The sequence below is a fragment of the Pan paniscus genome, chromosome 23 (assembly GCF_029289425.2).
Source record: "Pan paniscus chromosome 23, NHGRI_mPanPan1-v2.0_pri, whole genome shotgun sequence".
Classification (NCBI taxonomy): Eukaryota; Metazoa; Chordata; class Mammalia; order Primates; family Hominidae; genus Pan; species Pan paniscus.
The window spans coordinates 32,916,710-32,930,139 of record NC_085927.1 but is presented as its reverse complement, the minus strand read 5'-3'; the positions used below and the strand labels follow the sequence as shown (position 1 = coordinate 32,930,139).

The following is a 13,430-nucleotide window of genomic DNA, read 5'->3' as shown; positions in this document are numbered from 1 at the left end:
ATCTAGGGCCTGCCCCGAGGAGCTCACTCACACATCACTAGATGGAGGAGTAAGCAGGTGCCGGGCTAGGTCAGAAAAGGCCTCCCAGGAGGCGCCACTTGGGATGAGACCTGGAGGATAAGGGCAGGGGTACGAGAGGCAGGGATCAGGATCATTACAAGCTTAAGGCTGGACAGAGCAGTACTGCTGGAGCAAAACAAGCTGACCACGGCTGGAGCAGAAGGAGAGGAGAGAGAGGCAGCAAGGTGGCAGGCACAGGCCAGGCAGAGCCAAGAGGGCTGCAGGCAGGCAAAGGCCTAGGCTTGGGCCCATCTGTGAAGACACCTGGGTCATCTCCTCACTGACAAGTTCAGAAAGCAAACATGACAGCCAAAGCCCTCCATGAAAAACTGGACTAACTCAAGACCCAGGTATCCTGCCTCCTGTGTCCAGCACACCTGTGGGCACGGCCTGTCAAAGGATGCAACTGGGAGCCAGGCCTGGCGCCTGGGGAATTTGCCATGCCTGCCACTGAGTTGATGGATGAGGCCAGTGGCGCAAGCCCGTGTGACTGGCAGACCCACCATGGCACTGTCCCAAGGGTCTGGCCTGAGCACCTCACTTTGCCTTGTAGCTTCTCAGCCCCAAGCCCTCTGCCCACAGCCATGCCTCATCAAGGGAGCCTGACCTCACTCATCTGCTGAGATGTCCCCTCTGCCCAGAACCACACATGGGGCTGAACTTGTGGCAACCACAGGGTAAGGGGCCAGAACCCTGGAGAGCACACAGATACACACTGGGAACAGGGTGGACGCAGCTGCCTGCGTACACACCTGCCTGCCCGTCTGTCATTCGTTTCCCCCAGGCACACCATCAACACCTAGGCACAGTTCCAGGGAGACCCCTGATGCGAGGAGGGGAGGGAGGCAAGCCCGCCTCCCCAGCTGCCTGATGAAAGCCAAAGATCCTCTCTCTCAGAACACTCAGGCTCCTAGCACCATGGCCACTGCCTGGAGCTGTCCAGGTTCCCTGGCTGGGGCACAGGTCCAAAGCTAGAACCATTGTTGCTCTCGGCTGAACCTAAAGAATAAAGCTTGCCTTAGGACTGGGTGAAGCAAGGAGTGACCTCGGAGGCCAGTGTTCCCAAGTGGGGAGGCTGAGCCCTTGTCTCCCAGCATCACCCTCCCCTAGCCCCAGGGTACCCACAACTTCGTGACTCCTTATTTGCCCCCACTCCCCCATCCCCAGGGTCAAAGGCCTCTCTCTTAAGGGCAGACTTGAAATCTGTGCTCAGGGAATCCTGCTGGGCAAGACAGCCCCTCCCTTGCCTGCCACGGCCTCCATCGCTGCCACTCCTGGCTGTGGCCCCCTTCGTGTGCTAGACCTTCTGTCTTGGCTGGGCCTCAGCACACTGCCCTGCTGCTTCGCCCGGCTCCCCACCCTCTCCAGCAACTCCACTCTCAAGCCCCCACTGCTTCGCACTGGGTCCAGGTCTCCCTCGGGCTGCGCCCATACCACTGTGAAAGAATCCCAACACCTGCTTTTACGTCGTCCCCTTTCCACCAGGACCTGGGATTATCCCTTCTAAACAGCTCTTAACCCCATCTCTGCCAGATTTGCAGACTCAAGATGGGGTTGCAGGGGTGGCTGCTGTTCCTGGACCTATATGCTGGTAGGAGACTGGTGCTGGCAGGAGCTTCATGGATTTGCCAAACTATCACATGGATTGATCATGGATGCCCGGCGGAGCCTCACACTCTCTTGCCCTGTGGCCTCCACACCCTGAGTACTTCAGGCATGGGACATGACACCTGCACTCCACACCCTGTTCCCTCTGCCCCCACCTTGCTGGAGCTGCCTCAGTTATCGTGCAGCAGGGCCAGGCCTGCGCCTGGTTCCCTTTCTGGCTGCAGACTGTCCTGGACCTCGCGAGTCCTCTTGCTTCCAGGAACCCACGACAGCAGGAACAAGCAGAGGAAAACCCCCGGCCCCACTTACTGTCTGGTTATCCTCGTAGAGTTTCAGGTCGTAGCCGCTGAGCTCCACACAGAAGATGATGGCTGTGACGCCCTCGAAGCAGTGGATCCACTTTTTGCGCTCTGACCTCTGCCCCCCCACGTCCACCATCTTGAAGGTGAGCTCCTTGAAGGTGAACTTGTTCTCCACAATGCCCGTGGTCATGTCCCGGGAGCGCAGGATGTCCTCGACAGTGGGGATATAGTCAGCTGCGGCGATGCGCTCCAGGTCGTTCAGGTAGTAGGCCGCGTTGTCCTCCAGGTGGTACTCGCTGGAGCGGCTGAAGCAGGCCTGTGCCCCTGGGTCGGCCCAGAGCCGTCGCATGACACCCAGCAGCTCGGGTGTGATCTCGCCCTTGCTCTCAGCGGGGCCCGTCAGCGCAAAGAGCTGCACAGCGTCGTAGGCGCGGTCGGGGTTGTGGAAGTCGATCCTGAGGGCGGCCAGGGCCCGGATGATGCGGGTCAGCGAGTCGATGGCGTTGTAGATGATGAGGGGCTTGTACTCCTTGCAGGCCTCCAGGTTGAAGCCGCCGCTGTGGATGATCTTCATCTGTTTGACGATGGTGCTCTTGCCCGAGTTGCTGGTGCCCAGCAGGAGCAGCTTGATTTCGCGGCGTTGCCGCTGGCTCTCTGAGCGCAGGTGGCGGTCAATTCTCCGGGACCGCCGGGCTGCTTCTTTTTCCTCTGAGCTTTGCCGACATCCCATGGTCTGGCAGCAGCGGGCCCAGACAAGGAGCACGGGATGGGGCACCTCTCCCTCTTGCCACAGGGGACACTGAGACCAGGCAGACAAGAGCCCAGCTGCCCTGGAGGCACTCAGTGCCAGCAGGGGGGTGAGGCCGAGCCACACTGCAGCCCCTGCCCCAGCGCCTCTTCTCCAGCCGGCATGGCGCTCTGTGCAGCGGGCGGTGGCCGCCCCTCCCCACTAGTGACACTCCACCTCCCTAGTTGGCAAAGTGGCCTGATTTGCCGTAGTCATTCCCTGTCCTCGGCGACGGTGGGAAGCCGTCCGCTTGTGTTTGCCTCGGCTGCTGCCGTCTGGTTGCTGGTTGCTGTGGCGATGTTGCTGAGTGGCTGGAGGGTTGGAGGGCCGGTCGCTGGTGTGCTCCCTGCAGCCCCCCGCCTCCGGCTCCCACTGTGCATCCAGCCCTTCACCTGCCAAACACAGAGAAAAGCGTGAGCCTCCTCCCCGCAGCCCCACCTCAGGCTGGACAGTGAAAGGGAGCTCTTCTGAAAGCAAAGCAGCAGAGACTGGCCTTGGAAAATGAGCCGGCAACAATCCATCCAACCCCTCTCCTCCATGGGGCGCTGTAGGGTCCACACCATGGTGTAACACATATGTCTGCTGTTGCCTGGACAGTCCACCTGAAGCCAGGTGCATGAGGGAGAGAAGGGTGTGTGCGAGGCCTCTGCCCACCCAGCCCCCATGCTGGACTCACTTCTACCGCATCCAGTTAGGATTCAATAAGGTCACCCTGTTGTGATGCCCCCTGGGGCCCTTCTCCCAGACAGCACTGATAGAGCTCAGCCTTGCCCTGTTTTACACGGGTGGCCAGGCCTCGGCCCAGCCCTGGGATAACTGAGCGCCTCCCTGACTCTCATTACCCCCGCAGGAGCTGGGTCACTTCTGATCACAGGGAGGAAAAGCACCAGGAGGGAGACCTGGCCCCTGCTTTCCCTTGAGGGCACTCTGATGGGCCAGCCCAGGAGCCAGCAGAGAGGCAGGGACCAGAGCAAGGTGGAGGCTTCAGGCTGTGGGAGCACCGTGAGGTGCCTAAGCACAGTGGGCAGGGGCTGCCTCACTCCTGCAGAAGGAGGTAGAGGGGGGCTTGGGCTGAGACCAAGGAGCTGGGGGCTGCACGTGGTGCTGCGGGGAAATCCACCTGGGAGACCAGATGTCACAGTGGCTCCCAAGGGTAGTAGTAATCACCGAGGCCAGGGCAAGGCAGGGTGGCCTAGAGGCCTCAGGCAGAATCTTTCACCAACCCCGCGAGTCAGGGCCTCCCCATCCACCTTTCCTGCCAGCAGGGAGGGGCACACCCTAGGATGCCCCTGTGACTTTGCCGGGTGCTTAGGCCAGGCCTCCCCACACGAGGGGCAGCTCAAAGCTCAGGCTTCTTCCCCGGCTGTGAGCCCAGGGTGGCACCAGGCCCCACCCAACTCGCACGCACCTCTCTTGCTCCTTCCCTGACCTCTGTCCCTGTCCGGAGACCCACGCAGCCTCCCCATCCTGCCACAGGCAGCATTTGCCCCTTTAATACCACCCATCAACTCTGTGACAGGCCCTGGGGTGGGAAGGCCCGAGGCAGAGAGACCCCAACAGCCAAGGCCCCACCCTCAACTCCTGGGTGTGACCAGCATCTGAAACTCAACCTGCTAAACCCTCAGCAAATGGCACTTCATCCTCCCAGCAGCCATCCGTGCCCCTCACTGTCCCTTGCCCCTCACAGACCTTGACCACTAGTCCTGGCGATCCTGCTTTGAAGCAGGCCCCTGGTGGGCTGTCCTCTCCCTGGGCAGAGGTTCTGGTCTCTCCTGGCAGTGGTGGTGGCCTCTCACACCTGCTCCCTAGCCCTGCCAGCTTCTGACAGCCAGAGGCTCTAATGCCGCCTCTTTCCCTTGGTCAAATCCTGATGTTACCCCCACCACTCTCAGGGTGGTCTCATCCTTCATGCCTTGCTTGCCTCTCCCAGGTTGTGTGGCCTCTGGCGACTTACTCCCATCTCAGAGCCTGTCCCTCACTGGCCACAGGTATCTGTGAAGAGTAAAGCATCCAGCACAAGCCTGGTCCTCAGAGAGTGACAGCCAGTAGCAGTCACTGCCCTGCTGTGCTTGTCGCTGTGAGTGTCACCTTGCCCTCTGTCCTCCTCCTCCATAGCAGCCCTCAGCTAATGTGTGACCTACATGACCTTGGGTGCTGCCGTCGCCCCTACCCCCAGCCAGAGTGCTGGTGAGGAGGGCCCGTCCTGGCCTCGTTCCCCACTGGGAACAGAGCAGTGCCCAGTGCACAGTGGGTGTTCAGTAAGCACTGGTTGGTGGAAGGAGGGAGGGAGGGAAGGAATCAATGGAGAGGCTGAGGAACTTTCCCGCTTCACCAGGCAGCCACCGATGAGAAGTGCACCAGGGAACGCCCTAGAAACATCTCTGCCAAGAGGGCAGTGATTAAACAGTCACTCAGCCCAATCCCAGTGAGGCTGAAAATTACATCTGAGAATGGAAGCCTCGAGATGACCCTCCCACTCCAGCACACAGTGGGCAAAACATCTGCTTAAAGATGACATGTACATGATATGTGTAATATGCACACGAACCATGAGCACATGGAGGATGGAGACCCTGTGGCTGCTCCCTTGTCCCTGCTGACGACCTGACAGCCCCTTAGGTGTGGAAAGGTGTCCAAAGCCCTCAGCCCACTGCCTGGGGACCCAGGGTTCTCCCTACCAGCACCATCATTCCAGCAGGAAGCCAACATGCTCCTTTCAGAAGGCAGTGTCCAACCCAGTGGGAGGTGTCCTCTGTTGTCATGACTGTTCTTCTCAATTCCGCGTTTGAAAATCTGAGGTACAGCCAGGCACCCCTTCTGTCCCCAGTGGTGGGCAGAGAAGCTGCTCTGTCCAAGGATGTGTGATTTGTGCTTTGGGATGTATGTGCTCCCTGGCTCCAAGGCTGGGGAATCAGGAGAGCAGGTTGGGGACACCGGGCTGGCAGCCTGGGCCCTGAACTGCTGTTGTCTGGAAGCCTGGAGCTAAGGGCTGCCCATGCAGTCTTTGATCAGTGTGCGCCGGCAACGACAGGGCAATGTGCAAGGAAAGGGGAAACTGAGGCCAGGTAGCAATCACATGCATCAGGGCCAAGTCTGTCACCTGCATGGGGCAGTGACGAACAGTCACAACCAAGGGGAGGTCCCCTGCTTGAGGACCCTCATCTTTCAGATCACCTGAAGCAGAAGGCCCCACCCAGAATTCTCCCTGCGGCTCTGTGGGGCTCTGTTGTGTTTGGGGGTATGAGCGCCCTGTGCAGGGGCACCACGCATGGGACAGGGCTGTGCATGGATGTAAGGAAGCCTTGCGTTGGGAGCCTGGCTGTGGTCCAAATGGGACCTTATGACAGTCCCACCTATTCTGAGGCTTGACTTCCTGGCTCTTACACAAGGCTCTAGCCAGCCCTCTCTCTGAGTCTAACCCGGGCTTTACTGGACATGCTAGGACTCCCCAAGTCCCAGGATGGAACCTGATGATGGTTGGCCAAGAGACAAAGGCCAAGAGTTGGATGACCACATTGTTCCCTGGCCCAGAAACCACTGATGGGTCACTGGAGCTCAACACCCAGGACCCCCCACCACAGTGCCTCTGGGCATGGCTAGAAATACCAGAGGAATGGGCCAGGAAAAGAGTGTGCCAGGCAGAGGAGGAACATGCTGTAAGGCCCTGCGGTGTGTGGGGATGTGTGTTAGGGATGAAGCGGACAAACCATCCCTAACACACAGGGGAACTGAAGGAAGGTCAGAGTGGCTGGACTGAGGGAGAGGAGGAGACAGGTACCAGGCAAGAGGAAGGGGCAGGGCTCACCAGAAGTCCAACTGAGCCCTTGGTCTTCACTGAAGAGAAACAGGACGCCACTGAAAGGTTTTAAGCCATGTGTGTACCTGCATGTTTGTGGCGGTATGTGGTGCCTGTGTGCAGGTCCATTGCGGTGCGTGTGTGTGTATGCAGGTCCATTGTGGTGTGTGTGCGTGTAAGCATAGGTGCCAGTGTGTATGCAGGTCCATTGCGGTGTGTATGCGTGTATGCATAGGTGCCTGTGTGTGTGCAAATCCACTGCGGTGCGTGTGCATGTATGCATAGGTGCCTGTATGTATGCAGGTCCATTGTGGTATGTATGCGTGTATGCATAGGTGCCTGTGTGTGTGCAAATCCACTGCGGTGCGTGTGCGTGTATGTGTAGCTCCCTGTGTGTGTGTAGGTCTATTGCGGTGTGTGTGCATGTATGCATAGGTCCCTGTGTGTGTGCAGGTCCATTGCGGTGTGTGTGTGTGTATGCATAGGTCCCTGTGTGTGTGCAGATCCATTGTGGTATGTGTGCATGTATGCATAGGTGCCTATGTGTATGCAGGTCCATTGCGGTATGTGTGCGTGTATGCATAGGTCCCTGTTTGTGTCCGTGAGAGTGCAGGTGCATGGATGTGTCTGTGTCTGGTTGCTTGTATGCCAGTGTGTGCATATGTCTGTTCACGTGCATGCGCAGATCCATGTACATGTCTGTGAGCAGGTCCATGTACACATCTTTGGGTGTGCATGCACAGGTCCATGCCTCTGTCTGCATGTGGTTGTGCGTGTGTGCAGCTGCATGTGTACTGGTGCATGTGGGCATCTGCATGTGGTTGCATGTGGCATCCTGGGAGCAGAGATGCCCTGGAGAGGAGGAACCAGCTGTGGTGTGGAGCTAGGCTGAGGCGACTGGGGCAGAAGGGAGATGGGTCAGGGGCTCTCCAGCATCCCACACTTACTTGCTAAACCATGGCTTTGATTCTGGCACTTGGGCTGGGGCTGCTGAATGAGGCAGATGAAGATCTATTCCCTATTTTTGCTCAGGTGGGAGGGCAGGAGTCAGACTACAGGCAGTAAATAAGCAGCAAGTGGCAGAAGGTGCCCAGTGCTACAGTGGAAATGGAGCTCCAGGTGGGCAGGGTTGGGGGTGGCGCATGCGGGCTGCAAGTCAGCAAAGGTGGGTGGGGCTGGCCTCCTGATAGGTAAGAGATGAGTATGAACAGGTGGTGAAGGAGGGAGGCAAGCAGGCATCAGGGATGAGGGAACCATCGGCACAAAGGCCCTGAAGTGGGAGCATGCCTGACCAGTCTGAGGGGCAGGAAGGAGGCCATGTGGCTGGTGCCAAGAGGGTAGGAGGTCACTTAAGGGCGAGTCAGGAGCCAGCCAGGGTTTGGGTGAGAAGTGCCATGACCTGCCCTGTGTGACCAGCATCCCTCTGGCTGCTGCGCTGAAGCCAGACCAGAGGAGGCTCCTGGATGCAAACGTCCAGGTGATAAAAGGGGAGCAACACGGGTGAGGGCTGGGGGAAGTGGATGCAGTGAGGCTCTGCAAGATGTGTGAGCTGTATGCTGCACAGTGCCTGGTGATGGGAGTGGCGGCTGGGTGGGAACAGGGAGACGATCAGGGAACTCCAGGGACCAGCCAGTAGGCTGAAGCAGGGGCTGCTCTTGGAGAGGGGACATATTAGGAGAAAGTGGCAGGTACTGGGAAAGGGGGACTGTCAGCTGTCCCTGTGGTACAGGACCCTGCTGTGCTTATGGCCAGGGCTCAGTACAGATGAGTGGACTGTATCAGTGAACACCAGCTAGTATCCAGTCCCTGGCCCCCGCCCCCAGCAGATGTGTAGTGTTTGCAGCATGAAGGGTGTGGCAAATTCACCAGGAGGTCGCTTAGGACTTAGTGCGACATAGGGCCAGGCACCAGGCTCGACACGCTGGCAGCCAGAGGCCAAGAAGCCCTAGTGGGCTGTGCTCAGGCCAGAGTCTGCACCTGCCTGCCTCCTCCCCAGCAGCCTCAGGAAACTAGCATCTCTTGGCTGTAGGCTCTTAAGGAGCTCCATCCTGGTCCTTGACTCACCTACCCAAAGATTCCTAAGGCACGATCTCCAAGCCCTGAGCCCACTCAGGAACCCTCTGCTGAGAGCCGCTTGCTTCCTGTGGTTTCGGGACAGATCCTTCAGCCCACACATGGATATCCCCCTCAAGACCCTCCCTTCTCACCCACCGTCCAGCAGGCCCGGCCTGCCCTCATCACCCTCCTTCCAGACGTGGCCCTCTCAAGTCTGTTCCTGTAACAGATGTTGAGTGATAGCCCTGAGTCAGGATGGGGACATGGTCATGGAGGGAAAGTGCTGCCACCTCTCTTGGGACCTTTGCATCCTGGATGCCCTCCACTCTAGGAACCACTTCCCTCCCCAGGCACAATCCCTGGAGGCTCAGCCTGCTGCTAGGCATAGAGCTGGGGCAACATAATACCCATGGCCACACCCACCATAGCCTGAGCTCGCCAGGACCACACCAGGCCATGGGAGCCAGCCTGCCCTGCCCGTAACCTCCAGGCTGTCCCCAAAGCTTTGCTCAAGGCCTCCTCCACAACAGCCAGCACAGCACAGAGTCAGTGCCCCCGGCTGAGGCAGAAGAAGACAGCCCACAGCCAAGGTCACCGAAGGTCTCACTGCCCAAGCCGGCTAAGCCAGGGGTGGGAAGACTTATCAGCTTATAGACCAGCTCCCTCATCACTGTGCCTGACTTCCTCAGAGACGGCAGTCCAGCCCCTCACTCTCCAGGTCCCTAGCTACCTGCCTCCCTCCCTCCTCACCTCCCAGGAAAGCCTGCCCCATGCTGAGCTTGGGCGACGGAAAGAGTGAGCCAAGACGAAGTGATGGTTCAACACACAGACCCTGCCCCCAGGGAGATAGTTTAGGCTTGTTGAGGAGACGGAACTGTACCCAGACTGTGACTGGGGGAGAGGCACAGGCAGTCATGCCTGAGGCCCAATAGAGGCCACTCAGATGGCCACCTTTGCTGGTAACAGAAGCTAGGACCCCAAGAGGTGGCAGGCAGCCCAGGCCACAGGGCCAGCAAGGGAGAGCAAGGCCACACCCCTAATGCCCGATGGGCTCCCAGCCCTCCCCAGATACCTACCACACACCCTGAACCTGCAGGACTCTCTAGCCTCAATGTGGGGACCAGTGGTGTCCACTGTCCCAGGCTTGGGGTGGCAACAGGAGTCATGGAACCCATTTCAGACCAACAAGTCCTTTCCACCCTACCGGAGCTGACCCCAGGGCTGCCTGCGCCTACCTGCCACTCACCCTGTCCTGGAGTCTCCTGTGGAGGCTGAGCTGCCTGGCATGCCCCAAGCGGGGCTATGACTCAGCACTGCCCCACCCCCATCCCGACCCCAGTTTGCTGAGACGCCTTTTATCCAGGCAGCCGCGGCTCCTGTACCTGCCAGCTCCACCTTGGCACCCAGCAGCTGGTCTGGGGAGGGAGGAGGCCCGCGCACTGACAGATCTCCAGGCTCACTGATGCCTGTGACCACAGGCCCTTCCTCACACAAGGATGTGGGGCAGAGTGGGTAAGGCTCCAACCCCAAGCCAGCCCACAGCTCAGAGCATGCAGGGACCAGCAGGAGGAAATGCACTGGGGTACCCTGAACCCACATTTTGGGCATGTAGACGGTTCATATAACTCAGATCACTTGACTTGCTGCGTGAGTATGGGAACCTGCAGGCCAAGCTTGAAACCGCCTTTACAAAATTATGACTGAGACAGTGAAAGAGATTTAACTGACTCCATCTTGCTTCTAACTTCCAAGTTGTCCTTGTTCATTCCTGGGTGTAGGCTGAACTAACCTGGAGAGAAACTTAGTTTATAGTTTAAACAAAGACGGTAACAGCCCTTTCCCAAAGCAGACCTCCTTCTTGCCTGGGCACCAGACTGCCTTTGTAGGACTCACATTAGCCACAAGATTAGAAATTATGGTTTAGGAGTCATGTAGCTGAAGGCTAAAGATTCTGACCCTCCCTAAACTACTCCTAAGATTAGTGCTGGAGATATTTTGCAGCCCCTGCACTTGATGGATCAGCTGGCCCCACCCAGATCAATAAACTGGCTCATCTGATCTTGTGGCCCCCACCCAGAAACTGACTGAGCAGGAACAGACTGAACAAGAAGACAGTTTCAATTCCCTATGATTTCATCTCTGACCAATCAGCACTCCTGGCTCACTGGCTACCCCCCATCCACCAAGTTATCCTTAAAAACTTTGCTTCCTGAATGCTCCAGGAGACTGATTTGAGTAATAATAACACTCCGGTCTCCTGCACAGCCGGCTCTTCATAAATTACTCTTTCTCTATTGCAATTCTCGTCTTGAAGAATCGGCTCTGTCTAGGCAGCGGGCAAGGTGAACCCCTTGGGCGGTTATAAGCTCAATTGAGGCATTTTTGTCTTATTTTAACTGTCACCCAGCTGCAGTGCACCATCACAGTTCACTGCAGCCTCAACCCCCCGGGTTCCAGTGATCCTCCCACCTCAGCCTCGAGTAGCTGGGACTGCAGGCACGCGCCACCACGCCCAGCTAATCTTTTTAATTTTGGAGAAATGGGGGTCTCACTATGTTGCTCAGACTGGTCTCGAACTCCTGGGCTCAAGCAATCCTCCTGCCTCAGCCTCCCAAAGTGCTGGGGTTATAGGTGTGAGCCACCATGCTCATTCTATCATCTCTTAAAGAGTGGGTGCTGCCCCCAACTCTGGAGCCGCCGTCCCTACATCAGCTCCCACCATGATACTATTTTAGAAACCGAAGGTCTGGAAAAGCCTGTGCCTGTGGCCATTGCAGATTACCAGGTTTCCTCCTCGCAGAATGAGGAAGCACTTTCCACTGCCCTTTTATGCCTGACTTATCGGAGCCACGTTTGCTTCCAGCTGACAAGCTGCACACTCCCTGTCCTGCCCCAGCCATGTGTCCCATCATGGGTTTCCCAGGGCCTGGCCTGGACCTGTAGGGGCCTCCTCGGTGGCAGCTCTCTGTTGCTGAGGAGCCAGGTGTCCTTTGTGTTGCCCAGTTCTTCTGTCCCACTGCCTTCAATCCTGTCATGCTGGCCCCACCCAGTGGGAAGTGGGCTCCACAGATGCTGCAGCCCCATGACTGCATTTCCCCTCTCTCCAGTGGTCTGGTCATGGTCCAGTGTCCTCACAGGCTCTTCATGGAGCCATTTCCACACCTCTTCATGGGAGGTCAGGGGCAACTGTGGGCTGGGCCCCGGGGAGGGTCTGTCTCAGGGAAGCTGGGCATGGTGGGGTCAGGGAGGGGACTCTGGGTCCCAGCTGTGGCTCTGCTGTGCTTTCCTCAACTATAGTGTGCCTGCTCGGGTGGCTGAGGCCACTGGGAGGAGAGGAAGGTGCCCAGGGAACCTAGGTCCAGAGGCCCGTGGCTGGAGACATGCAGGGGACAGCTGCACCTCTGTGCCACCCTGTCTGCTGCCACTGCTGGGCCGAGTGCTTTGCTCACACACGTCATCTCATGCTAAAAGCAGGCCTGGGAGGTGGCCTCGGCTTTACGGCTGTAGAAATCAAAGCGCAAAGATGGAGGTGATTTCCCGGGGTGGCCTGGCTGGGAGTCTGCAGGCCTCTGCTCCCACCAAGCCCTCCGACTGGGCCCCACGGGACTGCAGCCTGCCTAACCTGGCCACATCTGGGTATCACTTGCTGTTTTTACTCAGCATTTTTCTTTAAATTGACTGCCTTTTTTACTTAAAAAATGTACTTCATAATGACTTCATAGTCCTACTTTCAGTGGAAAGCCAGGGTCACCCGCCGTAGACAGAAGTAATCTAAATACAAAACAGTGTAGAGGAACCGCTTCTGCCACTAGCCAGGGGCGGGACCCTGCCGAGGGGCCCGGCAAGGCCACTGGCTGTTGCTTAAACAGCGGGGATTAACGCCTGCTGGAGGGTGTGAGAGCCACGTTGGCACCAAACTGGGATTTTCTCCTTGAAGGAGAAGGATTGAGAGAGAAACAAAAAGGATTACCTTCCTCTGGGGAAGGGTTAGTGCCACTCACAGCTGTGGCCTTAGGCCACCTCCTAGGGTTCGATGGTGTTGCAGCCCCCTGCTCTGTCCCCACTGCCCGTGCCTCCTGAGGACACAAGTGGGGTACATGGGGAACCAGGGCCAGAGGCCCTCTCTGCTGGGACAAGCTGGGACAACCAGGGCAGAGGCACTGGTACTGGTGTTGAAGGGATGGAGGCTGTTGGGCTGTGGTATAAACACTGCACCCCTTGTCCTCAGGCTGGAGCCCATCTCTTATCTCAGCAAAGTGGGTCACCCTCTCCCTGGCTCAGTTCCATTTGTCTGCTCAGCAGAGCATCCTCCACTGCTTCTCCCGTTGCTCCTAAATCACCCAGCACGTGCGCCCAGGCCTGAGGCCTTCCACCCTCAGATCTGTATGGGCAACTGATCAGTCACTCAACCTGCTATGATCAATACTTTGCTCTCCCAGAATCCAGCCCCACTGTGTGTGGCCCTGCTTGGGGACAGGGGGACATGGTGGGGAACAAGCTGAGTCTGTGTGTCAAGGAGCTTGTATTCTCGCTGGGGAGATGGTGAGCACATAAGGCAGCCAGGCCATTTCAAATAAAGCTCAGCACCATGGAGAAGAGGACACAGAGAAAAATGTAGAATGGCAGCAGTGAGGAATCGCTGAGGACATCAAGGGGTGGGGTGATTCCCAGAGCTGACCCCACAGATGCAGCAGACGGGCTTAGCCTGGGGAGAAGCTGCCTGGAAACCATGTCCACCTATCTGAGGTGGGGGTTCCAGCCTGAGAGCTACCTCCAGAAAACTCAGGGGCTCCAGATGAGGCTCCCCACCTAGTGGCAGGTG

The 13,430-nt window shown here is 57.9% G+C and overlaps 2 protein-coding genes across 3 annotated transcripts in view; one reads left to right on the top strand and one right to left on the bottom strand.

Annotated features, from left to right (window-relative positions):
- The window catches only part of RSPH14 (radial spoke head 14 homolog), an 85,128-nt gene that overhangs the window by 46,154 nt on the left and 25,544 nt on the right, over positions 1-13,430 (top strand). The window lies entirely within an intron of this gene.
- The window catches only part of GNAZ (G protein subunit alpha z), a 54,632-nt gene that overhangs the window by 26,592 nt on the left and 14,610 nt on the right, over positions 1-13,430 (bottom strand). The window contains exon 2 of the mRNA XM_003806391.5: positions 1,978-3,149. Coding sequence (XP_003806439.2) covers positions 1,978-2,700 — 723 coding nt within the window. The 5' untranslated portion in view covers positions 2,701-3,149. The remainder of the gene's footprint in view (positions 1-1,977; positions 3,150-13,430) is intronic.